General features: G+C 41.8%; 1 protein-coding gene and 1 pseudogene across 3 annotated transcripts in view; one reads left to right on the top strand and one right to left on the bottom strand.

The window, feature by feature from the left end:
- Positions 1–18,172, bottom strand: part of LOC150013077 (histone-arginine methyltransferase CARM1-like) — a 233,289-nt gene extending 215,117 nt beyond the window's left edge. For all 3 annotated transcript variants that reach the window (XM_090275844.1, XM_090275846.1, XM_090275845.1), the window contains exon 1: positions 17,767–18,172. In XM_090275844.1, the coding sequence (XP_090131970.1) occupies positions 17,767–17,944 (178 nt within the window). In that variant the 5' untranslated portion in view covers positions 17,945–18,172. The remainder of the gene's footprint in view (positions 1–17,766) is intronic.
- LOC150013078 (proteasome subunit alpha type-5 pseudogene) lies at positions 746–1,692 on the top strand (annotated as a pseudogene).
- Positions 18,173–24,338: the final 6,166 nt, after the last annotated feature.

The following is a 24,338-nucleotide window of genomic DNA, read 5'->3' as shown; positions in this document are numbered from 1 at the left end:
GATACTGATCTGAAACTATCACCATGAAGAGGAAGTTCACCACAAGGGTGAAAATACTGGGGGATAAAAAAGTGATCCTGCAGATTAGGAAAGTGACAAAAAGGAAGACACTGCAAACAGCATGTCAAGAGGCAATTCCGGAAGGGTAACACTTAAGAAGACAAGAAGTTTCATACAGAGGCACCCTCTGAAAGCACATCTTGAAGAGAAATTTTAAAAAGCACATTTTGTGGTCCTACAAGGCAAAATTAAAAAAGAAAGAAACAGAAAAACAAAAAAAGGAACGAACAGTCCCACCACTAGAGCCCTGATGCCTAAAAAGCAAGGAACCATCTAGTAAGTCACCCACATTCCAATACTCTGGTAGAAGAGCGTGCACTCTTGAACTAGACATCTCTTAAGCTACCTCCAACCAGGAGTCCTATACACAGCATGCAGAGGCACAAGCAGTTTTCATTTATATATAACTATTATAAAAATAGAGCTGGAAATGAGAATCAAATTAATTCAGCTGGTGAAAAGTCCACTCACTAACTGAAAAGGAATGAAATAGTCTCAAGTGAGCATTTGGGGATTTGAAAAGGAAACCAAACCACTTTGCAAGAAACTTTAAAACCCAAAACAGAAATGGACACAAAATAACAGACTGAAACAAGGGTTGATTAAATTCAGGAAAAACACAGAAAGAATAGGCTATATTATATAAGAAATGAAGAGTAATAAAAGAATTTCCGGGGAGCAGGCCCTCGGTGCTGTGGCGGTGTGGGGAATTGGGTGCCGGTGCACTCGTGTAGGCTCTCAAAACCCCCGTGTAGCCGCTGCCGCCCTCTCCTACCCTTGCCATGTTCCTCACCCGGTCTGAGTACGACAGGTGTGTGAATACTTTTTCTCCTGAAGGAAGATTATTCCAGGTGGAATATGCCATTGAGGCTATCAAGCTTGGTTCTACAGCTATTGGAATCCAGACAGCAGAGGGGGTGTGCCTGGCTGTGGAGAAGAGAATTACCTCCCCACTCAAGGAGCCCAGCAGCATCGAGAAAATTGTGGAGATTGATGCTCACATAGGTTGTGCCATGAGTGGGCTAATTGCTGATGCTAAGACTTTAGTTGATAAAGCCCGAGTGGAGACACAGAACCATTGGTTCACCTACAATGAGACGATGACCGTGGAGAGTGTCACCCAGGCTGTGTCCAACCTGGCTCTGCAGTTTGGAGAAGATGCAGATCCGGGTGCTATGTCTTGGCCCTTCGGAGTAGCGCTGTTATTTGGAGGCGTTGATGAGAAAGGACCTCAGCTATTTCATATGGACCCATCTGGGACCTTTGTACAGTGTGATACGTGAGCAATTGGCTCTGCTTCAGAGGGCGCCCAGAGCTCCCTGCAGGAAGTTTACCACAAGTCTATGACTCTGAAGGAAGCCATCAAGTCTTCACTCATCATCCTCAAACAAGTGATGGAGGAAAAGCTGAATGAAACTAACATAGAGCTCGCCACCATCCAGCCCGGCCAGAATTTCCACATGCTCACAAAGGAAGAACTTGAAGAGGTTATCAAGGACATTTAAGGAAGCGTGGTCCTCAGAGCTTCTCTGGGACAATTTCAGTTCTCCTGATTGCCCTTAACTTGTATTTCCAGCTCCTATTCCTTGGAAAATCTAGCGTAAGTGCATTTTTAAAATGATGTCTGTACATAAAGGCAGTTCTAAAATAAAGAAAACCTTAAAAAAAAAAAGAATTTCCTAAGGAATAAAATATTAAAACAAAAAGTTAAGAGCATTGAAGAAAATCAGAATACCAATAGAATAAAAAGATTTAAAAAGAAACATAAAGAATAAAAGAGAATATGTTTGAAATGAAATGTATGCAAAGATAATCCAATTAGATATAAATGGAGTCCCTGAAAGAATATACAAAACAGTGGAACAGAATAGTTTAAATTATTACTGAGAAAAACCTTCATTGAAATAGAAGGTTAAATAGGCCAATTGCCATCAAAGGAATAGAGAAGGTTATAAGGGAGCTACCCCACAAGGAAGCACCAGACTTGGATGGTTCACAGGGAAATTCTATTAAACCTTCAAAGACCAGATAGACTCAATGCTCTATGACTTATTCCAAAGTATCATAATTCTTTTAAGGAAGTAAGCTAATGACAGCATAATTATAAAATCATTACCAATATCACTTATGAATATTGATGCAGAAGCACTTAGTAATTAGTAAGCAAAATTCAACATCATGACACAATCTAAAAAACCATGAATAAGCAATTTTTTCAGGAGTATGAACCTGGTTCCCTATTAGGAAATCCAGAAAAAATAGTACACTATAGTAACAGATCTAATGAGAAAAGATCACAGGACTATCTCCAGAGGTGTTAAAAAATCTTTGGATGAAATCCAAGTTAATGAAAAATATGTAACTCATTCTTAAAGCAAGCATCCAACTCAATGGGAAAATACTAGAGGCACTTCCACTAAGGTTAAGAACAAAGAAGATGGGCCATTTATCTCCATTTTGATTCCATCTTGTCCTGGAAGTAATAGCCAAGACAATTAAAGGGATAATAATTGGAAAAAGAAAGCAATTTCTATTTCTAGAAATGATCATATACCTGGAAAACCATAGGGAAACAATGGCAAAACTTTCTCCAATAATAAAAAGAATTCAGTATAGTAGCAGAATATAAAACTAACATAAAGGAATTGAAATTGTTAGTGTTTAGATACAGAACCAATAACTAGTTTGTGGATACAATAGAAGAGAAACCCCATTTAAATAGCAACAAAGGTCATTAAGTACTTAAAGTAAATTCAACATGAAATTTATAAATATTAAATGAGGCAATCTTTAAAACACTACTGAAAGACATAAAAGTATGTGAAGAAATTAATGACTGCCTCCTCTGTTCTTGCAAAGGATGACTCACATCATAATGTCACTTTAAATTACTATAAAATGTTAATACAATCCCAAAAAGTATCAACAAACTTTTTGTTTAAGTGGAACTGGATGACTTAATATGAGAGTTTATACGGAAATAACAACCAAAAGAACATTAAAAAAGAAAATCTGTGCAGAAACAGTATCCCTAGCATACATTTAAAAAATACCAAAAAGTCTCTATAATTAAAACATAAAGAGCCATGGTCAAGTGACTCAGTTGGTTGCAGGTTCGAATCCCAGTTAGGGTACATAGCTAGGTTGTAGGTTCAATCACCAGCTGAGGCACTGATTGATGTTTCTTGCTCACCTCAGTGTGATGTCTGTCTGCTTATCTGTTTCTCTCTCTCTCCCACCCCTTCCTCTCTCTCTAAAATCAATAAACATATCCTCGGGTGAGGATTAAAAGAAAAAAAAATAAAGAGAATGACAAATCAATGAAATAAAATAAAACTCTAGAAATAGGCCCCCAAAATACCTAGAACTATCATATAAAGATGTAATCTCAAATCATCAGAGCAAAGATGAGTTTTTAATAAGTAATTCTGGGACAACTGGTTAGCCATTTGGAAAAGATAAAATTAGATCATACACATCATACACAAGAATATAATGCAGGTGGATCAGAAAACTAAATATAAAAAATAAAATCATATAAGCACCAAAAGATAACATACATGATTCTTCTTTTACCTGTATGGAAAAAAACATATTTGGGACTCAGAATACTGGTGTAATTAAAAAATGATTAATAAAATATAATGCAGAAAAACACAAACATTTGCAGCTCAAAACATACTGACAAATGGAAAATTTTGCAATATATATCACAAAATGTTAATATACAAGGAAATCTTAAAAATGAGGGAAGAGACTAAATATCAGTAAAAATGTGCAAAAAAAATTAACAGATAATTCATAGAAAAAGATATAGAATGGTCTTTCAAGACATAGGGTAGTCTTCCGGTCAAGATGGAGGCATAGACAGACATACTGCGTCTCCCTCCACAACTAAGAAGGAATACAACTACCTCAAAACTAGAAACAACCAGAAGTTCCTGAAAATCAAACTGCATGGAAGTCCAACAAACAAAGATATATAGAAGAAAATCTCATCCAGACAGGTAGGAGGGGTGGAGTCAGGGCAAAGAGGACATGGTGTGGTGATGGCAGCAGTGGTGGCAGTGGCAGGCTGGCAGAAAGCACAGTTACACATTTTAAAAGGTCAGGAGGGACAACTGGGGAGTGTTCCCAGCTCCTCACCAGACCACGCAGCTCACTGTCCCGGCACTGGAGAAAATCAAGCCTCTTTGATTTTGATCATGCAGACCAGTGGGGGTTGGGACGGAGGCAGAAACTGCCAGTCTCTCACCAGAGTCTGCTTGTTTAAATGGCCCCCACAGTCCTAGAACATCCGCAGACCCATCCACTCTGGGAATGACAGCTAGGGCAATAGCTAGAGAGGCACCAGTCCCATACAGAAGTGGAAGAAGTGCCTGGAAAAGGGGCAAGTGCTGGGCAAGCAGCATTATTCCCTCTCAGACCCCTCCCCCACATACAGCACCACAACAAGGTGAAACAGGTTGCCCTGTACTGATGAATCCCTAAGGCTCTGCCCTTTACAACATAACAGGAGCGATAGCTCTACACAAGACACAAAGGCAAACACACACAAGAGACTTCCAGCCAAGATGGGGGCCTAGACTGACACACTCCATTGCCCTCCACAACTAAGAAGGAATACAACTACTGCAAAACTAGAAATAACCAGAAGTTCCAGAAAATAAATGGAAGTCCAATGTATGAAGTTATAAAGAAGTGGTGCTTGTCTAGACAGGTAGGAGGGGTGAAGCCAGAATGGAGAGGTCAAGCTGTGGTGGTGGTGGCAGCAGTGGCAACGGCGTCAGGACTGCGGTAAGGACAGACACCCGTATTTAAGGGGAGGCGAGAAGCGTCTGGGGAGCACCCCAGCTGTAGACCAGACCCATCAGCTTGCAATTCCAATGCCAGGGAAGGAAGACCCCCCCCACCATTGCCTTGGACTGTGAGGCCAGGAGGGGGTGGAGACGGAGGAGGAGGCTCCCAGTCTCTCAGCAGAGAATGAACAGCAGAAATCCATCTTGGACACTGACCCTCACAGTGTGGGGAGAAGGGTCGCCTGGTTGTGATGAGTGCATGAGGTTCCACCCCCTATAGCATAGGAGGTTTGACAGCCCCACCCAGGAAGCAAAGATAAACACAAAACTGTCAGGATGGCACAGATCATGATAGAGATCCCAGTGATGCAGCTGACCAGACAGCAAATATCTAATCTAATGAAGCAGCAGATAGAAAATCTTTCTGAGGCACAGTTCAGAGCTTTGGTTATAAAAATGCTTACAGACTTAATAGCAGATCTTAAACAAGATGGGGAAGGAATGAAGGCTATTCCTGATGAAATGAACAAAACCACATATGAAAATAGTGGTGAGGGAAAGAAAACCAGGAATCAAATCAACAAATCGGAACATAGGGAAGGAACAAACAGTCAACCAGTGCAGAAAGAGGGAACGAAAAGTGAGGAAAATGAGGAGAGGCTCAGAAACCTATGGGACAGCAATAAGCAGGCCAACATCTGAATCATAGGGTTGCCAGAAGGTGAAGAAAAGAAACAGAAATTGGAAAATTTTGTGAAAAAATAATGAAGCAGAACTTCCCTGACTTGGGGAAGGAAATAGACATACAGGCCCAGGAAGCACAGTGAGTTCCAAATAAACTGGACCCAGGGAGAACCACTCCAAGACACATTATAATCAAAATGTCAAAAAATAAGGATAAAGAGAGAATCTTCAAAGCAGCGAGAGAAAAGAAAAGAATTACATACAAAGGGGTCCCAATAAGATCTCAGCTGATTTCTCAAAAGAAACTCTACAGGCAAGAAGAGACTGGCAAGAAATATTCTAAGTAATGAAAAGCAAAAACCTACAGCCATGATTACTCTATCCAGCGAAGCTGTCATTCAGAATAGAAGGGCTGAGAAAGTACTTCCAGGACAAAGTGAAACTGAAGGAGTTAATCAGATCCAAACCACTGTTATGTGAAATGTTAAAGGGACTTGTTTTGGAGAAAGAGGATCAAAACTGTGAACATTAAAATGAAAACTATATCATAACAACCAACAACAGAAGCTAGGGAACTGAAACAAAGGCAAACTAAGTAGGCAACAAGAGTGGGAAAGGAATTATAGGTATGGGGAACATTTTGGGGGGAGGTCAGCAGGGAGGGGGAAGGGGGAAAGGGAGGGAGATGGTACAGGAATTAAGAAGCATAGTAGGAGGGAGTGGAGTAGACAGGAAGATGTTGAGAAGAACTATATTCACAACCAATGGACATGGACTAAGGGGGGCAACTGGAGGGGGGGGGTCACTGGGTGGAGGGGAACAAAGGGAAAAGAAATTGGGACACCTGTAACAGCATAATCAACAAAGCATATTTAAGAAAAAAAGACATAGAGTAGGTGGATGGATAAGAAAACAAGACCTATATATATATTCTCTATACAAGAGACCCACATCAGAACAAAAGACACACACAAAGTAAATTGAAGGGAAAAGATATTCATGCAAATGGAAATGAATAAAAAAAACTGAGGTAGCAATACTTATATCAGACAAAACAGACTTTAAAACAAAAGCTATAGTAAGAGACATTGCATAATGATAAAGGGATCAATCCAATGAGATTTAACCCTTGTAAACATTTATGCACCCAACATAGGAGCACCTACATATATAAAACAAATATGACAGGGTAAATGTCAAGGTTCATAAGACATGTTTTAGGTAATGACTTAAAGACCTAAAACTTGGACTGTACAGAAAACAGCCATGTCCATGGAGTGTACCAGCTGTTTATCTGGTAAAATGCAACAAATGCACAGCAAGGGTCCAGCTTCTTTTCCTCTTCCCTTCCTTCCTTCCTTCCTTCTTTCTTTTTCCTTTCCCATGCTGTACTAACGTCTTTGTTTCACTCCATAAAACGTCACTTTAATTTCTAGTATTTGAAACAGCAGCTCACTCAGGCTCTCGATAGTGACTTAATAAAAGTATGTCATAAACACAAGGCAAAATCTATCTTCAGTGAATCTCTTCCCTGCAGAGAAGAAAAGCTAGCTAAACCCTAGAGACAAAGAATGAAGTCATGATTAAGTAAAGCTGCCTAAAAATTAAACAGAAGTTGCCACAATGGGATCTGTCTTCTTCATAAATAGGGGTCTCTTCCATCTGGCTATCCAAAGTACTGTAGAGCAAAAAATCTAGAAGCCAAGAGCACACTGGAGCTTGTTTTATGTTTCACTGATCAGTGCAGCACTGCTGAGAGAGGTCGTATACTTTTACATCCATGTTTTAGTTCTGCAATTTAACTGCAGACTCCCTGAGAGTTTCAGGACAGGACTATACCTGATAACTAATTTGAGAAAAAAATTCCTCACATGGTGTTTAGAAATTTGTGTTAGAAACACAGATGTATTTCTCTCAAACAGGCCTAAGGGAAGTTCAGCACAGATAAAATGCTGATGCTTCTCAGTGGTACTAGAACGTATGCTCTGTCAAAGTGGTGACTTTGTTTTGCTCCTTCCTGTGGCAGGCAGACTCTAAGACAGCCCTCCAAGTCTTCCTGCCAGTATGTAATCCTCTCCCCTCAAGTGTGGACTGGCCCAGTGACCAATAACAACAAATGCATGCTGCATAAGACTGAGACTCTCATTTTGCTATCTGACTCTCTCTTGCTGGTTTTGATGAAACAAGCTGCCATGTTGGGCAGGCCTATGTGCTGAGGAGTCAAATGTGACCTCCAATGACCTGGCAGCCAGGAACCGAAGTCCTCAGTGAAAAACCCTTGATGAACTGAACTGAGACAACAAACCCACCAATGGGCTCTGAGGAACATCCTTACCTAGTCACATGTTTATGTGAAACCTCAGCACTAGCCAGAGCCCTGAATGCAACCTCTGAGGGATCCTAGGAAGAGGATAGTCCAAGTCCTGCCTAGATTCCTGAATGCAAAAGTACCGAGATAATCAATGTGTTGTTTTAACCACTAGGCTAGTGGTTATCTGTTAACACTAAGCAACAGGTAACGAATACACTGCTATTTCCCCAGTGCCTGGCTCCTACTAGGGGTGCATTAAATATGAATTGCATGAATCAATAAATGAAATTAATTCCTGCCACTGATATGGGGAGAATTACTGAAGAAAGTTAGAAAGCCAGTCATCACAGTGCTGCTGTATACAACACAAGGTGAATAAACTCAGTTTCTACAATAAACATGCTAACAAATGCTGTTTTCTAAAATAAGCATAAATAAATTCAATCTCTGAAAACAACCAGGTTAAACAAAATTTTCAGTTGTCATAATAGCCTTAAGGGTGATTTATATGCCCTAAGAAATAACAGTAAGCTTTTTATAGTTAAAAACAAAATGTTACTGGAGACCTTTTTATGCTTCCTACCAAAAAGACTGAGCAGGAACTCAATTTCATGGTGACAATATTTAGAATATACATAGCTCAAATAGTCCTTTCACCTGACCTGGCCAGAGCTCTTTATTCTTTATGCCTTTATGGTTCCTAATTGGAAAATACACTTAAACCTTCTTATTCACATTCTCTGAAACATTTGGTTCAACCTCTTCCCTTCCTCTGAAGGTTTCTCATGAAATAGTCTTCTGATTTGTAGCCTGTTATTTCCAACTTAAATTTTAACCAAGAGTAAAAAAGTTTTTTAAAATGTCTCAATATAGGTTACGATCATTGCTATGAAGGCAAAAGGGCCAAGATCAATGAATGGCGGTGGACGCAGTAGGAACAGGGTGTGCTTAGCATGATGACAAATTCTTTCTGAAAACATGACTTTCAAACTTTGAACTTTATAGAGGATGTGAAGGACCCAAATATACAAAAGGCTGAGATGAAGATGTGAGCATGGAATAGCATTTCAAGCAGAAGGATCAGCATATTAACAGCAACAAGAAAAGGTTCCTCAGCAGAGGGGATGATATTACCAAATCAGTCATATTACAAATGTGAAAGACACATACACACAGTGAACCTGTTAGAATCACAAAATATATTCTTCTCACATAGTCCAGGGGCAAGTCTAGCATGGACCAAGTCTTCTGATGTTTTCTAATGGCACTAGAATGCTGGCTCCATAAAAATGGCAGTTTTGCTTTATAGTTAATCGTAAAATGTCTTTGCATTATTTTAACTTGATAATTTTGACCTTATATCCCTTGAAAAGTAATAGAAGTCATTTTGAGTTTTTTTATGTTTCATCATTCTGTTTATTTTTTCCATAATTTTATGAGTTAAAAATTATTTCAACTTCCAGGAGAGAAAATTAAGGTTCAGTCAGGTTGAGTTAACTTGCCCACTGTCAAAAAGCTAACAAATGGGGGAGTCTGATGTGGTGGATCCAGTCACCTTACCAACCTGATCATAAAATAGATTAAAATGGTAAAAAGCAAACAACAACAACAACAAAAAAGTCACACAATTATATATTGATGACTGGCCTGAAGTTTAGAAAACCTCAAATCTGTCTAAAATATGCCAAAAGCCATACTGTCTGTCCCTCTACCCTCTCACTAAGGTTTCTAAGATCGCTGAAGGATCCAGCTCCCTCCAAACAATAAGCAAATGCTTCCTTATTCTACAGGCAAATGCAACTTTCGATCTGTGGCTAGAAGTCCAGCTTTAAAGACTAGGCAACTAAACACTAGATGAGTATCATAGAAACTGGGAGTAGTCAGGTTTTGAAGACAACATATCTGAGAAACAATGAACCAATAAACTAACTTTGATATTTCCGATATTTCTGTGAAGATAGAGATAATGTGTCCAGCACCTACAATGAAGGAGTAGCTTAGGTTAAAAAAAAAAAAAAGGTGAAAATAATAACCAGAATGTGATCTGGGATACTCTGTGATCTCTCAGACCTGGGTGGGGGTGGGGGGGCGGGAGAAGTGCTTATTCAAGAATCTAAGGCCATTCCTCTGAGGCAAGGATTTGTCTCTTACTAAAATAGTAATGCACCGGGAAAACCTTTTATTAGAAATGCTCCAGGTTGAAACTGGCTAGAAGTAAAAGGAATTCTGGAGTGTGGAGAAAGCCCCCAATCATTAGAAATTTATATTGGAGGAAAATCCTGGGAGGATGGGATACTGATGACAGAATGCACTCCCTCCATAATTCCATTTCAAACTGTCAGGGGTAAAGGTGCTCATTGGCTGTGACCCAAGGAGAGGGAAGAAGGAGTGAAGAGAGATTTTCATCATTAGGGTGGTTCTAATCTAGTACATGGTTATAAGCCTTGACTTTTTAAAAAAGATTTTATTTATTTTTAGAGAGAGGGTAAAGGAGGGAAAAAGAGAGGGAGAGAAACATCAATATGTGAGAGATACATATGGCCTGAAATGGAGGCATGTGCCCTGACTGGGAATCGAACTGGTGACCCTTTGGTTCACAGGCCTGCACTCAATCACCTGAGCCACACCAGCCAGGCCTATAAGCCTCATCTTTTAAAGTAATTATTTAAAATATCCAGTGGCCAGTCACAGTACAAAGTATAAATATGATGTCAGTGATAATTCCTTTTCTTCCTCAATAACCCCTTTGTTTCGAGTACTAACTCTTAAAATGAGGGACAACGATGTTATCTACAATTTACTCCCAAGATCCGCATGCCTCTGCTTCCCAGTGGCATTGACTGTAAGCACTAATCAGTGGATTGCCTGTCTTTGAACTGACTTATTCATCCACTGGATACAGACCACATCTCGGTACCACTACTGAAAATGGCAGTGGAAGAAAGGGATCTTAAAGGATCTTTATTTGACCAGGAAAACAAGTCTTTTGATCTGTCTTCTCTTCTGGTGTCTTTAGACTCAGACAACACAAGGGCCTTGGACTCGTTTCCATTTGTCATCCATTCGAGGTACCATTACTGCCTGACAGAGGAAGCAAACACTTTCTCTTCACTGACATGTCCCATAATGCTGGAATGCAAAACAAGGTCTAGCTGCAGGTCTCAGTTTAGTTGCATTAAATATATTTCTTGGAAAGCTATAATGAAATCATGAAAATGTGGCTCTTGGTAAAATAACAATAAAGGAAGTTAGCCGGCAGGATTCTGACTGTATTTCACATGATTTAACAACTCTCCAGTGTAACAATAATATCTAAATAGTTGCTGTGATTCGATGGAAGCAAGGTGGCGTTGGACTGTGAACATAAGCAGTAGTTTACGGCTCTGGGGAGGGACTGCTGCGCCAAAGATCTATGCAGTGGTTTTCAGATAGTTTAGATCAGCGGTTCTCAACCTGTGGGTCACGACCCCTTTGGGGGTCAAACAACCCTTTCACAGGGGTCACCTAAGACCATCGGAAAACACATATATAATTACATATTGTTTTTGTGATTAATCACTATCCTTTAATTATGTTCAATTTGTAACAATGAAAATACATCCTTCATGTCAGATATTTACATTATGATTCATAACAGTAGCAAAATTAAGGTTATGAAGTAGCAACAAAATAATTTTATGGTTGGGGGTCACCACAACATGAGGAACTGTATTAAAGTGTCGCGGCATTAGGAAGGTTGAGAACCATTGGTTTAGATGGATAGGAGTGAGAGTATTCCAAGTTTGTGACTAGGGAGGAAGGGCAGGGGAAAGGATTCTGCATTTTTCCTCCCTCCTGTGTCCATATGAAAGGAGTTTTGCTATAATGCATGAAAGTTATTCTTCATTGTCACAATAACTGGGGCACAAGGGTGGGGGTTGCTGGCATCTACTGGGAAGGGACTAGGGTGCTAACCACGCTGCAGTCTCTCTCACAATGAAGAATGTCCCAGCACAAAAGCTATTTATGCTGCACTGAGAAATTCCGTGTCCCAGGAACAATTCTAGCACCTCTCACCATCCGAGGTTCTCTGACTGATGCTTTCAGGAGAAAGACAGGAGCATGCCCAGCCCAGTCACCTCCCATCTTGCTTCCTGGTCTGCCTGCCTGCAGAGAGGGCTGTTCTGCCAAAGTGGGAGGCCTAAATGTGTTTCTTTTTTTCTTTTTTCCTTTTGGAACAGGGGACAAGTTCAATTTAGGAGGAAAGAATTTAAGATTCATGCTCTCTGATCAGCTTTTTCAGTGAGTATGATGAAGACTGTTATCATAGCCCCTCCAAAATCAACCAGGAAGAAAGAGGGGGAGAAATGGAGAGAGGGAGAATGGAGTGTGCGTGTTGGAGGGGAAGAGAATGAATTACATCCCACATGATTGGTTGGTCTAATTTTAATACATTGTCCCCAATTTATTTGACACTCTACCTATGAAGAGGTGAAGTCGACATCCCATCCCCTTGAACCTGGGCAGGCTTGTAACTGCTTTGACCAATAGAGCATAACATAGATGATGCCAATTGATTTCTACAGATGGGTCACAAAAAGTAATGCAGCTTCTGCTTTATCTGCTGGAAAAGTTCCACTTGGAAACACGAGTCTCCGGGAATGAAGTCCATGGGGTGAGGAAACCATGCCGCAGGAACCCCAGCCACATGAAAAGGCTACATGGGGGCTCTACAATGAGACGTCTCCACTGTATCAATTGAGGCTCTCCAGAGAAAGAGAACCCACAAAATGTGTGTACTACAGATAGAAGGAAAGTGATTTATTTCAAGGAATGGACTCACACAGTTATGGAGGCCGGCAACTTCAAAATCTGCAGGGTAGGTAGCCTGGCAGGATGAAGATCAGGGAAGAGTCCGTGTTGCAGTTAAAGTCCTGCTGGCAGAATTCTTTCTTGCTCAGGGAAGACCAGTCTTTGTTCTATTATCACCTTAGACTGAGTAGCTGAGGCCCACTCAGATTCTGGAAGGTAATCTGCTTTACTCAGAGTCATCAAATTAAATAATCTCACCTAAAAACACCATCAAAGAAACATCCATAATAATGTCTGAACAAATATCTGGGCATATGGCCCACCCAAACTGAGACAAAAAATTAGCCATCACACCTGCTCAGAAACCAGATCAGGTGAATGAAGCCTTCTTGGCTTTCCCAAACCAAGCTGGCCACCAGCTGAGTGCCGATGTGAACCCCCAGTCGATGCCACAAGGAGCAAAAGAATCACATAGCCATGCCCAGCCTGGCTCCTAACCCACAGAATCTGGGAGCACTATAAAATAGTTATTTTAAGTCACCGGGTTTAGAGGCAGCTTGTTATGCTGCAATAACTGGGATGCTAACTTTAACTCACATTACGCCCCATCTCTCTTAATAAGCATCCACTACACTGGCCATCTCCAACACACCAATTCCTTCCTTCTAGCCTCAGAGCCTTTTTACTGTCATTCCTGCTGCGGGTAACATTTCTCCCCAAGCTCTTTGCTGAGCTGGCTGCTTTCATCCTTCCTGCCTCAGATCAAATATTACTTCCTCTGAGAGACCTTCACTGACCACACACTATCTAAATTGGCTTCACTCTCTTTCTCTCTGTCTCAATTTTTTTCCCTTCTGTTCATGTTCTTCAAAATATTTATCTTGATGTGAAATTATCTTTGGCTCTTGTCCTCCCCCAATTAAAATATTAGCTCCATAGAGATGGGTCTTGATCCAGCTGACTTATTGCTTGCACAGTGATGAGGTTAGCACAGAACATGTGTTCAATAAATATTTATTGAATGAAAAGTAATGAGTGCTTATGTGGTATGTAGGTGACTGACTTCAGGATCCTGTCCATAGGCCTCAACTTAATAATTCTGTTTTCATAGAATTTAATGAAGGTAGGTTAAAACTCCCATGTGATACAAAAGGTGTTTTTTTCTGCCTTTTCTTCTGTTCTTTCTTTCTTTCTTCCTCTAATGAGATGAGCAACTACTAGGGAATAAAACAAAATAAAACAACAACAAAAAACCTAGGATCCTTTTACAATATCTCAGAGACAAAACCATTGCATTTTTATACTTGATTATCTATGTGGTTTATTTATATGGTTTCCTAATTCTTACATATTAATTAAAAGATCATTCTAAACTGGAAAAGCGAAACACGTGTTCTCTCTTCTCTCCCGGAGATCCAGTCTACCCTTAGCCTTTCTGTGATACAGTCTCAGCTCTTGATTTCCCCAGCACAGCACTTACAGAGAGCTTGGAGAGAGGTGAAAAGCAAACCCATCCCCCACCCATTGTTTTGTTTGTTTGTTTGTTTCCCCTACATTTTCCAGTTCTTTCACACACTTACGGTATGAACACAGTATACTCTTTCCCATCACCTGAACTCAAGTCCTTAGCTGCAGGCCCTTCTACCTGCAGCCAGTCGCCAAGCCAAGCCGAGCTGACATCCACTCCCACCTTATCTACTGACTAAGCCCCTTGCATTCTAATTCTCCCTTATATTAACCATGGCTTTTATTTTCTGTATTCTGATGCTTTCACATTTAGGGCCTGGCTGCCCCTGAAGAGATTATCCCTCCCAGGTGAGCCAACTCCTAGAGACAGTAAACAACTCACCTGCAAACCCACTTTCCAATACCAACCAATCCAGAGCTCATACTCAACCACCAACTTGACTGGGCTCATCCTCCATAGCCCTAATCACCACATGCCCAGGTACCAAACAGCTAGGGACAGCACCTACACCCCAGAGCCGACCGGTATTATTCCAGCTAGCCAGTCTAAACCTGCTCACCCGTTCCTTCCCCCAGAAAGCACAGTGCAGACTCCTGCCCACAGTTCTGCTTTCTCTGTCTCCTGACCAACCCTAGTGCCTTTCCATGTGTGCCCCCCACACAGTGTGGTGTGTCCCCTCCTCTTGGAAACTATGAGAAACAAACTAGCTGGTCAATAACAGTCATCCTATCTGTTGACCACATTATACCTCAAATTTTCAATTACTATACTGTATTTTAAAACATCCCTCTAGACTGTAAGTCAAGTCAGTGTCTCAATCATTTGGGGGCAGCTGGAATTCTGTATTCTCAGTGCTCAGTATTTTAAGTTTTATTTTAGCAAGATTTTAAAATTCTTGATTTAGATCACTGATTCACTCAGGACACATTTATTGATGCCTTGTGTGTACTAGGTATTATGGAAAGCTCTGGGACAAGAGGATGAATTAAACATCCTCTCAGGCAGGCTCCTGGTAGGATAAGGATTCAAGAAATATTTAAGAAAAGAAGGAACAAATGAACGTCTTCCCAGAGTTCACAAGCTGGAGCGCACTACTTATTGGATGGCCTGGTGTATTCCATTCATAGAATCTTTGGCAACAGTGGAGGGCTTGAAAAGAGAATAAATTGATTTTTCTTGTTCTGTTCCATTCTTTACACAAGCTACGGAGATTGGAAATCTGCATTATTACTTCATTTTTCCAAGATTTAAGTTAAGTCTTCTTTGAAATATCTTCACAGCCTCGCTATTCCTCAGAACAGCCTGAGGAAAACTTTTTGGGGGACAGAACATGAATATACTATTAATAATAATATCAAAACTTAGGCTCTTAATATATGCCCAGAATTGTACCAAGCATGGTGTATGCATTATTTTATTTAACAACATGACATGTATTATCACCTTTATTTTACAGATGAAAAAGCCAAAGGTTAAATAGGGTGATTAATTTGCTAAATGCAGCACAGCTAATGAAAAGTAGCACCAGGTTTTGAACCTAGGCAGTGTTACTCCACAATATACTTATTTATCAATTAATTCTAAATGTGAGCTAAGAAACTGTGTAATTTTCTAAAGGTGTACTGCCTAGACCCATTCTTAAAGTCCATTAAAAAATGTGGGCCAATCTTCATCCCAGGGGATATCCTACCCATTCAAAATTCTACTAAATCTATGATATTTGTGTATAGCAGAATCTTTCTTCTAATAGTTTATTAGAATTTGTTTTTAAGTTTGCTCTGCCTAGCCACCATCCACAGAAGTCTAGTTGGTCATAGAATAAAATGAAATCCTAAAAGATACAAAAACAGACTCCAGAATAATCTCTCTCCAAAAACTCACATAGAGGAGTAGCAAGCCTTAATAACTGTGATAATATATAGAACACATTTTGGAACCCAACTTAAGAGAGTTAGGTCTCTGCTTCCTTGTTAGTGAATCTTTTCAAGGAATTTAGTTAAAATCTGGTGACAATGACTGCCTGCCTCAGCTTTAATTATTCTTTCCATTTCCATTAGTCTGGCTTACTACATACCACAGAGGTCATCTCTAGATTCAATTTACTGCATTGAGGAAAAGCTTATTCCTCTAAGATAATAGTAACCCCACAGGCCAGGCAATGGGTAACCCTTGGAGAGTCTACATCTTCAGTTACCTTGAACCTAGCATATTCTTTTTTTTTTTTTTTTTTTTTTGAACCTAGCATATTCTTAACACACATTTGCAGGAAAGAAATTCATAGGACACAAAATAATGTATAAATCTCAAATCTGCTCTTTTGTTTCTCTCTGCCTGGCTACAGATTAAACAGAATTACCATAAGAGGCAAACTGAACTCTTTTTTGGCAGCTTGCGTTTCAGAATTCCCAGGAGAAACACTAAAAGCTACTCCTTTTTCTTCCTTGCATCTAAAAGAGAAATCAATGGGTTGCTGAGTAAGGTTTTTGATCCCTTGCCAAGCCTCAAGCTTCCTAAGACATTAGTCAAATGGTATTTAATACTTCTTTTTTAAATACCCAAACCTCCCCAACCCACACTAGTGTAAAGGGAGAAGACGCAACCCGAGGTTTTCTTTCATCCACACCATTTATTGAGTGCCTACTGTGTGCCTGAGTCTGTTCTAAGGCCTTGGAGATATAGCAGCGATTTGTATTCTACATACCACTGAGGAGCCTTCGACAGGACTTGTGAGTTATTTGAAATTCCCAATGGAACCACACACTACAGTGCAGAGGACTTTGAACTTGACTTGAGATCTTGTAATTCAGGGTGAGAAGAAACCCTAGGAGTCTTTGGAATCTTGCAGCTGCCTCTGGCTCTGCTGCCTATACATGATACGACAGGATTATAAACTGCGGGGAGGAGGTGTGAACCCCTCATAATTGTATGCAGGGTCAGTGCAAAAGTAAGTACATTTTCTGGGGCCAGGCTCTACGAATTTCCTTGAATTCTCAAAAAAGTCTGAGATCCCACAAACACTGGAAGCATTCCGTTAACATACACGCAGCTGGAGGAACCCAGGTGAGTGCACTTGCGCGTTCTTGGTAAAGAACAGTTTTTGAACCAAAAAGTAATGCCTAGTACACACCACGCTGGCTGCCACAGCTGCTCAGACCGTAAACCGCCTCCCCCCCTCTCTCTTGGTGCGCCGTACATTTCCAACTTCACCCTCAGAAATCTCCAGGTGCGGCAGGCCTGGAAGTAAGGGAGCATCCGCTCCTGTTCTGCTCTGCCCGAAGAGGTTCCCAGCGAGGACAACTCCGGCCTCCCTTCTCAGGACCCAACTTCTGACATCTCTAACTTATGGCCACGCCTAGTTCTCAAGGCCTCTCTCTTCGCGGAGTCCAAGTTCTCTGCGAGCAGTAAGGACCCAACTGTACCGACTGGGCCTTTTCGGGACAGCGGGTAGCTCGCCCTCCCTGAGCGGGCTGTCCGGGGGCACACCTGCGCGGAGCCCTGGGAGTGCGCGCCCGCGCCCCTATCCGCGCGCCCGGAACTCGCGCCCCGCCCTCCCTCGCACCGCCTTGCCACCCTGCCGCACCCTCTAATCGCGCGCCCACGGGCCGCAACTTGAGAGCGGGTCTCGCGTGGGCGGGTGGCGCCCAGTACTTCACCGTCAGTCACCGTGGCGTCCGCCTCCTCCCCTGCTAGTTGCACCTCCAGCCGCAGAGATTTCGGGTTGGGAGGCAAGAGCGGCCCAGTCGTGAAGAGCTGTTCCTCGGTCACGAAGCGCAGCTGCACGCGGTAGTGCCGGCGTGCGGGGACCCGGGCCGGAGCCGGGGTCGCGGCCATAGTCCGAGTGCCTCGGCCCGGAGCCCTGGTGGCGCCTGGTCCGCGCCCGGAGAAACTGCTGTGGAAGGGGAGGGACTTGGCAGCCTTGGCCACCTTCCTCACCTCCGCTGCAAGTTCACCCTCGGAGACGCCCGTGGCTTCTCGGACACCTGCCGCACTCCACCTCCTACCCCCCACCCCAGGGCGCGGGAGCGCGCGGCGGACGCGCACGTGGGCGCCGCTCCTCCGCCCGGGCCGCAGCCGAGAACACTCAAGTTTGGAGAGCGCGCGGCGCACCTGGAGGCAGTTGGGGTTTGGAAGCTGAAGGGTGACACCTGCTGTTCGCCCGGACCCCTCGGCCGGCCTGGGCCCGGGCTCTCCTGTGGGCCCTCGCTTGTGTGGAGGTTCTGGGGCTACTGGCTTCCACTTGGGAGCAACGGTCCTATGTGTCGTGCTCTTTCCTCATGGACAGAGTCTCGACAGACAGCAGCAGAGAGGCGGGGGGAAGCCCGGGGGCTGGAGGTTCGGGCAACTCTCTGGGTACGAGTGAGGAATAATCGCTTTCATCTCCCCTCACTTTAGGAATTGAAAATCTACTCGCGCTAGATGGTGAGCATTTTCCTAGACAAGTTGACGCCTGACTCCAGCAGCTACCTGCCTTAGGCAGTTGGCTCCAGCGTGGAAGGACGAAGGCTGGAAACCCTGGGCAACCGAATCCCACGTTGTTGGTTTTGCGTGCAGAGAAATTCTGCAGGAGTGGATTAAGGAAAGGAAGCAGTTCTCCTGACAGGAGTCCCCCACGGTCACAGACTCACTTTTCTTCAAATTCTGAACCAACTTCTGTGTGTCCTCAATCTGTGACCTCCTGACAGAATGGATTGCACAAAGGAAACAAGAATTGTAAATCCATCGGGATTCGATGGAGACCATGTCTTTAGGCAGGCTGACTTGACAAGGAGCTTCCCCAGAGGCCCTGGGGTCTCTCTGTAACTCCTGAGTTTCCGAGGAGGCCGCCAAACCCAGTCAGGCCTGATGAGCTCTTCTTTATCGCCTCCCTCCCACTCCATCTCCCAAAGGTCCAGCTCCTGGCATGGCCTTTCTGGCAGCTCCCCTTATTCCCTCTGGAGGCTTTCTCACCCCTTCTTCTCTGTCTCTTCTCTGTCATCTAAGGACCCTGCTCTTCCTTCCCAACTCATTCGCACTTCCTACGGCCTTTTGGCTTAGATTTGTGCCCTGGACACCTCTGGGAAGCGGATGTCCTTTAAAGAGTTGAAGCTATGGAAAGGGGGTGAGGACTACAGAAGTGCCTCCTGCCCACCCTGCCCTCACTGTACCCTGCCTCTCCCGCTTCCAGCCTCCTCCAAGCATTTTCCGGACTTACCTATTCCTTCTCAAGCCCTGCCTTGACGGCACTAAGTACTTTTATGCTACCGAAGACCCTCCAAAGGAGCTCTTAGACCCAGAGGTCAGAAAAAGCTTGTTCATCTTCCACATGTCATCTGTTAACTTTGAAAGTAAATCTGGGGAGGGGGACTGCTTTATACTAAAGTGTGAATGATGGATGTAAATGACTCATAAAGCACTTCTAAAAGGGCCATACCTTTTGTTTTTTTTTTTGGTCTTGTTTCTTTGCTTTATTAAAAATTTTTAAAAATTACAGTTGAAATTTAATATTATATTAGTTTAAGGTGTACAGCATAATAATTAGACATTTATAATTTATGAAGTGATCCCCCATAAGTCTAATACCCACCTGGCACCATACATAGTTATTACAAAATTATTGACTATATTCCCTGCACCGTACTTTACATCCCCACGATGTGAAGCTACAAACTGTAACTACCAATTTGTACTTCTAAATCCCTTCACCTTTTCTCCCAGCCCCCCAGCCCCTCTCCCATCTGGCAATCATCAGTGTGTTCTTTGTATCTATGAATCTACCTCTGTTTTGTTTGTTCATTTATTTTGTTCTTTAGATTCCACATGTAAGTAAAACCATATGGTATTTGTCTTTCTCTCTCTGACTTATTTAACTTAGCATAATACCCTCTAAGTCCATCCATGTTGTTGCAAATGGTATGACTTCATTCTTTTTTATGGCCAAGTAATATTCCACTGTATATAGATATATAGAGGTAAATAAAAGGGCAATATATTGACCTTAGTAGAGTGCTCACCATGCTCTCAAAAAACCTGGAGTTCCGTTACTTAAAAATAATGTCAGTCTCCCCCCACATTCATGCATAGAACAGAAACTCAACTTAGTCTAACCTGAGCAAAAAACCAAAATATCATGATTCACTAAAAAAGCTGGGAAGTCTAAGCTTTGTTCATGCCTATACTTAGGGACTCAGTTAAGGTTGACCAGATGGTCTTATTTCCAACTGACAGAGAGGCCTTAGTCATGTGCTGGAAGCAGTCACTGACTTACAACCTTTCGACAAAGGCAAGGCTCCTTCTCCTCTAATTCCAAAGCAGCTTGGGTCATTTGAAAATGACTGGCTTGCTGTGATAGGTCTACCCAACTTGTGACTTGGACTGGGGAGACTGGAAGCCTTACCAAATTCTCTCATCATCTGAGTGAGGGATGAGTAATCAAAGGGCTGAGGCAGCTGAGAGGACAAAGTATGTAACACAGAGTGCTCACTTCATGCCTGGCACTGTTCTAAACACTCTACATACATTAATTCATTTACTCTTCCTCTTCCCTGTGAGAGAGAGACTATTATTACCTTCACGTTCACTGATGAGGAAACTAAGGCACAAAGATTAACTACCCCAAAGTAGTTACAAGAGGCATAAGTCCTCTATAATAGAGCAGACAGAAAAGTAAGTCCATAAAAAGCCCTTACTACAACTTCTCAAAGTTTGGAGCTGGTGGTCTAAATTCTTAGTTTTCCAAATGAATACCATTCAAGACCTTTGAGTCTCCAGAACTGTGAGCACGGAAATATTTAAAAGGTTCCCATGTCCTTTCCTCTCATCCTCCCACCCTCACACAGAAGGCTAAAAGTGGCTTAGACTTTCCCTCAAGTGTTTCACCTTCCAGTGGTTGTTTTATCCTTGAGACATTTTTGCCCCCACGCAAGCATGAGCAGCAGAAAGTCCATGAGTCCTTTTCTCTTACGTCTTTATTGAGTATAAGGTAGATACAATCACATCATCTATTTGACCCACCACTGAATTCGACTTTGTATCTTTAACTGACCCCAAACTTCCGTTTTCTAACAGCCATCGCTGTCTCCCACCTCTTCATTTCTGTCATCAGCACCTTCTTTTCAGGGTCACCCAACTTTTGAAAATCAACTCAGGAGTTCCTGAAAAGACAGAGGCGCCCCTGCCTGCAAGAATGTTGATGAGAGTGTGTGGGCAGGCTCATCTGCTGAGTTCCTGTCTCCGCTCTGCCAGCCAGGGCATGTGCCAGGGGAGGCTGTACCTTACTAGTATGTTGGAGATTGAATGGAAGTCAGAGGATCCAACTAGGGAAACCAAGCCATGCTCCAGATTCTTCCTCTTTCGAATCCACTAGAAAGAGTAAGTCACTTGCGCATACGTTCCCAGCTGAGGCTGAACAAAATGATGTTCCACCTTCTTGTTTCAGCTCTTATATTTACAGGTCATTACTAGCAAGACGTGAAAGGGAGCCCCACAGGGTTGGGAGCGCAAGAAAGAAGCAAGCCATGCTGAGGAGTATGCTGGGGGACTTGGGAGGAGGCAGATTTGGGGTCCAATATCAGTCCTGCTCCTTATCACCTGAGCAATTACTCAGATGCCTTGCATTTATGGAAGCTTTGACTTTAGCAAACACTAAATATATAGTGCTATTAGTAGTAGTATTACTCATTGAAGAAAATATGAAAAAGTAAAAAGACAAAAGCTTAAGTCAACCCCATTTCCTTACCTGAAAGCAATCATTATAATTATTTTAGAAGTTATTTCTAACTTTTTTTCTTTAGCCAGCTAATTAAGATTGGCATTGAGTGAGCTTTTCTATTGAAAGAGGATACTCACAGGTATGAGAGATGTATATAGAATCAACTCCATTTTCCCCTGATAAGAGAATAAAGACTTACTAGTTACAAAAGCATGTGAGTTTCAGCTTTTACTTAGTTTTATTTCTGTGGTTCTGTCATTTATTTATGGCTTGTGATTTATATTGTACTCATGCCCAATGGCACATTGGCATATTTTATAAACTACCAAATAAATAGCAGTTATATTTCTAGATCCATTTGTAAGAAGGTGAAAGCAAACAAAAAAACAGTTTGGAGAAAACTGAGAAAAGGGTTGGAGGGTAGCAGAGGCATTTTGAAAACTAACGTGATTATTACTAATCTACCAATCCACATTTAAATCCAGAGTCAAACCCCTTGTAATAGTCAGTTATGAAGAAATGACTTTGCTGATCATCTGCCTGGAGTTTTTCCCAGAGAGAAGATGTGTTTGCATGAGACCTATGCATGATTTCTTAGGAGGTTCTTTTCTTGATCTCCAAGCAGGAATTACAAGACTGACATAGCAAGCTTACTGACCCACCTCTAATTCTCTCAGCAACTCACTGTAAACCAGAATACACTGGATTATCAGATTTATTAGAGAACATAGCAGAAAGAATAAAATGGATGATACCAAAAATATGCTTCAGCATATATTTTACTAATGCACCCATACAGTTTTCAACTTCTTCCAGTTAATGCTTCCTGCCAGTGCTAATATTCTATATATATAGAACAATAGCTGATATTTATTCATTGGTCTACATTCATTCTCATTTGTAAGTATCAGATGGTTGCATATTTACCGTTAGGCAAGTATGAGCGCTAGTCCACATTTTAAAGGGCAATACAGGTCAAACTTTATCATGCAAGAGAATCACCTGAAGAGACGGTTAAAAACGCAGATTGCTGAGCGCCGCTCCTAAGTCTGATTTAGCAGACCTAGTTCGTGCCCAAGAACTTTGATTTCTAATTCTATTTCTAACAAGATCTCATGTGTTGCCAGTGCTGCTGGTCTGCCTCCCGTGGACCACACTTAAAGTAGCTGTGCGCTAACCTTGGGAGGAGTTGCAGCTGTGCGTTAAAGCATGCAGCAGCGAGTCCGGGGAGCCGGTGAATTGCATATAGGTAATGGAGGCTAGCTGTATCATTCAATTACAAGTGTGTAGTATTCGCCAGTAGTTGGTTTTGCCACAGACATTTTGAACTATTTCCACATCATTTCAAAGTTATAATAATAGCTTGTTTACCCTTTCAGGGACATGTTGACACAAAATTTCCAGAAGGGGGCCAATATAGGTCAGTAGGACGATTTTAAAGAGCTCATAAATCAACCAATCAGCACTTCCCTTTCATTTGTATTTAATTGAAATACATGAGCATCTGACGTGTGGTACAATGAGCTGAGCACTTTAACTTCTTTTGTGTTTTCAGGCCCTCATTTTCAAAGTGAGGGTGGTAATTTCTATATTAAAGACTTGGGAAGATTAAATGAGTAATGCATATGAAAGCAAAAACACTGATTAGGGAAAATGTCCTTGACCCCCCCAACCCCCCCTTCTCTCAGGGCACCTCCTTCTTTGCCTTCAGAGTACACATCATATAAATGAAGGGTGTGTGTGTGTGATATAACTTAATTAACATCTCTCTCTCCCCTACACTATTGTAAACCCCATGAACATCACTGTTGAATCCACAACACTTAATCCAGTTCCTGGTTCATAGCCAGCAATCAAAAAATGTTTGCTGAATGAAAGATGATATTTGGCCCATGGTAAAAACTCAGTGAATGTCAATTTAAAAATGGATAAATACAAATATTAGGTGCAATTAAAGTGAGAAATTTAGAGAAGCAAGACATTCTTAATAATGAAGAAGCTGAATCTGACACTAGAACTGGCTGCGAAGCCAGCACAGCCCTTGCAGGGAACCAGTGGAGTTTCTAGCTGCAAACTGCACAGAAGAGCCTGACACTCAACAGCTTAAGAGTTGGGTCAATACCTGCTATCAGAATGGAAAGGCTGAACCACTGATCTCCTGGGTCCTCTTTTTTTGTTCAGAAATCTAGTATTGTCTCTGATTTCTTTAAATGCATTTCTTATTCCTTCTGACTTCTCCTTCTTCATGAAAAAGCTAAATCAGTGATGAGCAAAGAATCTTAGAATTTACAAGCACAATGCAGATTTTCAACTCAAGAGCTCCTATAGGTCTGCCAGAATTTGTCAAATTTATAATGATGGTCTGGGGAAAAAAATTGCTCAATTAGATCGCCAAGAACACTGACACACACAGAGCACAAAATTTTTTACCTTTCATGGATCAAAATTAATCTTTGGTCTGAGGACATTATTAGTATGACAGTTTTACTGTACAAGTTAAAAATAGCAATTGCATAATAGGACAAAGATAGTATATCA

Source organism: Furipterus horrens, unplaced genomic scaffold (genome assembly GCF_987537825.1).
Source record: "Furipterus horrens unplaced genomic scaffold, mFurHor1.1.pri manual_scaffold_4, whole genome shotgun sequence".
In the NCBI taxonomy this organism is placed as follows: domain Eukaryota; kingdom Metazoa; phylum Chordata; class Mammalia; order Chiroptera; family Furipteridae; genus Furipterus; species Furipterus horrens.
Note: the sequence above shows the minus strand (reverse complement) of the source record. Positions and strands in the feature narration are given on the sequence as shown.